This window comes from Chinchilla lanigera, unplaced genomic scaffold (genome assembly GCF_000276665.1).
Source record: "Chinchilla lanigera isolate Chin_1 unplaced genomic scaffold, ChiLan1.0 scaffold00146, whole genome shotgun sequence".
Classification (NCBI taxonomy): domain Eukaryota; kingdom Metazoa; phylum Chordata; class Mammalia; order Rodentia; family Chinchillidae; genus Chinchilla; species Chinchilla lanigera.
Window position 1 is genome coordinate 2,380,816 of NW_004955547.1, and position 4,168 is coordinate 2,384,983.

At 54.9% G+C, this 4,168-nt stretch overlaps 1 protein-coding gene across 2 annotated transcripts in view; it reads left to right on the forward strand.

The window, feature by feature from the left end:
• Nucleotides 1-4,168, forward strand: part of Grasp (GRP1 (general receptor for phosphoinositides 1)-associated scaffold protein) — a gene marked incomplete in the record, with an annotated part of 8,307 nt that overhangs the window by 3,204 nt on the left and 935 nt on the right. The window contains 7 exon segments of one of the 2 annotated variants that reach the window (XM_013508503.1): nt 545-971; nt 1,096-1,150; nt 1,252-1,354; nt 2,864-2,957; nt 3,056-3,122; nt 3,454-3,520; nt 3,934-4,168. In XM_013508503.1, coding sequence (XP_013363957.1) covers nt 961-971; nt 1,096-1,150; nt 1,252-1,354; nt 2,864-2,957; nt 3,056-3,122; nt 3,454-3,520; nt 3,934-4,168 — 632 coding nt within the window. 2 annotated transcript variants of the gene reach the window in all.

Sequence of the window (4,168 nt, forward strand, 5' to 3'; positions counted from 1 at the left end):
AAATATAGATATATATTTATATTTGGTGGTGATCCTTCTGCCTCACCCTTTGAAGTGCTGGGATCACAGGCATGTGCCACCATGCCAGTTTGTTTTTATATTGCTAAAACGTTGTCAAAATAAAAACAGAGGACAATATATGACAGAGGCCATATGGGGCCTACAAAAGAAGGCTAAAATATTTACTATCTATCCCGATGCAGTAAATGTTCTTTGGCTCTTGCAGAAGCCCAGAGAACACTGGGGCAGACACAGAACTTCCAGGCCCCTGGCTCCTGCTCCTGCAGTATACACAGGGGAAAGGCCTGTCCTTCAAAGAGGGGCTCAGGTGGGAGCGGGGAGGCGGTGTGAAGCCGCTGGAGGATGTGGAGGATATCTAGCTTGGGCTGGGAGTTGAGAAGCCCAGTCTCCAGGGCTTTTCTGAGGCCCCAGACTTGGAGGGCCTTGGGAGGCTGCTTTGTCGCTGCCTCTGGCTGATGGGAAGGAAGGGGGTGGGGTGGGTAGAGGAAACAGCTCCCCCAGCCTGGAGGATCTGGAGTGGCTCCAGACCATTGTGTCCAGTGGTAGGCCTTCAGTGCGGGAAGGGGCGGCCTCAGGCTCCCCTCCCCCAGCCCTCACATCTGGTGGGCTGGCCCCAGCGCAGCTGGGAGGAGCAGCTGTGGTCTGCGCTGAGGCTGAGCCTCTGCCTCGTGACTGGCCTCTGGGGGTGGGGTGTCCCTTTCTGAAAGCAGTGGAGAATGCAGCGCAACGAGGAGGCTCCAGTCTTGGGCTGCATTTGGGGCCTCGGCTAGTCACTGAACTTCTGTGGGACTCAGTGGAAGGCTAGAGTGTGTCTAACCTGCCCCTCTGGGGACCAGCCATTCCGAGTCCTCCCTTCTGCCACTAGAGGCCAGTTTAATTCTGTGCAGTTCTTCAAGGCCGTTTCACTGGAGTCCAAGAAGGACATTCCAAAACTGTGTAATGAGAGAGATGTGAGTGAAGACCATGAGCCCTGCCCGGATGTTCTAGATCAGACTCCCTAATCCTTGGAGGCTGGAGTTATGGGGCTGCCACAGTGTTTAATCCTAATGGTTATGACCCTTGTTTCCCTTGCAGGAAAGTGTTGACTTTGGAGAAGGAGGACAACCAGACTTTTGGCTTTGAGATTCAGGTAGGATAGGCTGGGGACAGGGTGCTGATGGTTGGGAGGTCAGTCTGAGGGAGGGAAGGACCCATCTGCCCCTAGGCTGAGGGTCCCCTTGTTTGTTTCAGACTTATGGGCTTCACCACCGAGAGGAGCAGCGTGTGGAGATGGTGACTTTTGTCTGCCGAGTTCATGAATCCAGCCCCGCGCAGCTGGCTGGGCTCACACCAGGTACAGCCTGGGCTTAGAACACAGGGCTCTGGGAAGGGTAAGACTTTACTGCCGGTACAGGAGTACAAAATCTCGCCTGAAGTTGCTCCATCTTCCTACTTTGAGAAGGCTGTACAAAGAATGGATAGAACCGAGGGTTTGGGTCCAGGCAAATTTACTGTGTGATTTTTGCATAGTCCATGAGCAAAGTAGGGTAATAACATCCTCACGGCACAGCGCAGTGAGGGACTTCCTGGGCACAGCCAGGGCCTGGTAAGTGGTGGATGTTGCTACCCTAGTGATCGGCTTCCTCCTGGCAATGTGGCAGCCCAGCATGAGCAGGAACTGGGGAGAAGCAACAACCCACTGGGTCTGCTTAGTTCTGGGGATACCTATCCTCCCCCAACCTGGCTCAAGTGTGGGGTACTCATGTTCTCTCTCCTAACAAGAAAACGATCCCTCTGCCAGGAGACCCCTGCAGTTGGGCACATATGTAGTGCCCAGTTTCCAGGAGTGTGCAGCCTGAGATGGATGGCACAGATTGATTCCCTGTGCCCCATTCTGTCACTTTTTTTTTTTTTTTTTTTTTTGTCTTTGAGATAGGGTCTCACTATGCAGTTCAGGCTGGACTTGAGCTCACTTTGTAGCCTAGGCTGGTCTTGAACTCGCAACGATCCTCCTGCCTCAGCCTCCCAAGTGCTGCGATTACAGGTGTGCACCACCATGCCTGGCTCCTTTTTTTGTTTTGTTTCTTTGTTGTTTGTTTTTTGAGATAGGGTCTCGCTATGTAGCTCAGGATGGCTTCAAACTCCTGGTGATCCTCCTGTCTCAGCCTCCCAAGTGCTGGGATTACAGATGTGTGCCACCACACCTGCCTCTGTCACCATTTTTGTCCTTAGGCTTACTTCTGTGTTCACTTAGCCACTGCCCTTAATATATTACAACTTCACAAAACAGTTTCTCATATTCTCTCCCTTCTGATCACCCCCAAAGTAGCCATAGCAGAGATCCCCAGTCCCTTTACAGAGATGAGAGGAGCCCTGAGGGATGCTGGCATGCCCTGCCCGGGGTCAGCAGTTCTATAGTGGCACCAGGAATCCAAAACTGAGGCCTTTCATGCCTGGGGCCATGCTACTCATCCCACCCCTTTCCTGGTCCTGACAGGCATGGGCTAAACAGAAATAATCAACTGCAGGGGCAGCCCAGGGGCCTGAGGGGTCTCAGTCTCTGCAGTACCTGAAGGTAGGTTTGTGAGAGCTTAGCTCCTTTGAGGTCCTCAGCACGTTAGCTGAGCTAGGCCTGGACAAGCTGGTAGTCACCGACACTGTGGGCGGGGAGGAGTGGTTGTGGATTCATTCGTGTGTATTTGAGATGGGGGCCAGAGGTGTCCAGGAGGTCATCTGTGAGAAGCAGAGGGACGGAACTGAGGAGTTTAATCCTTGGGATTATCACACCTCCCCTGGCCATGCCAAAGGCTGGAATTCTTCCCTTATGCCCTGTAGCATACTCAGACTCCTCTCTGCCTTGCAGGGGACACCATCGCCAGTGTCAATGGCCTGAACGTGGAAGGCATCCGGCATCGGGAGATCGTTGACATCATCAAGGCATCAGGCAATGTTCTCAGGTATGTCTGGGCTGAATACCTGAGGGTTCCTGAGCTCAGCCCCTTGGTGTTTCCTGAGCCTCCAGGTGCACTCAGCCTTTGACCCCTCAATCCCTCAGACTGGAGACCGTGTATGGGACCTCCATTCGGAAGGCAGAACTGGAGGCCCGACTGCAGTACCTGAAGGTAAGACCCCAAGAATGTCCAGCCTCCGTGCTACTCTTGCCAGGCCGCTGCCCTTCGGGTCCCACTCTCCTCGGGGTTCTTTCGTCTCTGAATTCCTATAACCTTCATAAGGCTAGTGCCGGATACGGTGGCACATGCGTGTAATCCCAGCATTTTGGGAGGCTGAGGCAAGAAGATAGAAAGTTTGAGTCCTGCCTGGATAACTTAGTGAGACGCCGTCTCAGTAAAATAAAAGACAAAGCTTGTTCTGTCTCCTCTGATCCCTGTCTGTACCCATATCCTGCTGGTCTCTGCTAGCTCCTGACTGGGGACTGGGGCGTGTGTCTTACAGCAAACCCTGTATGAGAAGTGGGGAGAGTACAGGTCCCTCATGGTTCAGGAGCAGCGGCTGGTGCATGGTGAGTAGCAGACCAGGGCTGTTCCGGCCTCCTGCTCGGTCAGCACCTGGGTCTGTGTGTCCCCCTCAGAACTAGTGAGCTACTCCCCCACACACCACCTTTGCAGGGTTTCTTAAGTTGGGTGTCATACTGCCCCGGGCTGAGCCACAGCCATTTTTGGCTATTCTCACAATGGCCCTCTGGAAATGTGTTAGCATCGATTTCCAGGTGGGAACACCCAGGCTGGAGGAGTTACTTTAATCCTGTTTGTGCCCCTCATGTCCTAAGAGGGCCTCCCACGGGGTGGAGTTTATAATTACGGCCATACAGAGAGAGCTTGAGGCCACACAGATGGTCAACAGGAAGGCCCTGATCTCCCACCCCTGCCTCTGGCCCGGGCCTCAGGGGTCTCCCGGTGTCCTCTGCCCTGGCAGGCCTGGTGGTGAAGGACCCGAGCATCTACGACACGCTGGAGTCGGTGCGCTCCTGCCTCTACGGGGCGGGCCTGCTCCCGGGCTCGCTGCCCTTTGGGCCTCTACTGGCTGCGCCCGGAGGTCCCCGCGGGGGCGCCCAAAAGGCCCGGGGTGACGCAGATGACGCCGTCTACCACACCTGCTTCTTCCGGGGCGCAGAGCCGCCCGCGCTGCTGCCGCCCCCGCTGCCTCCCGC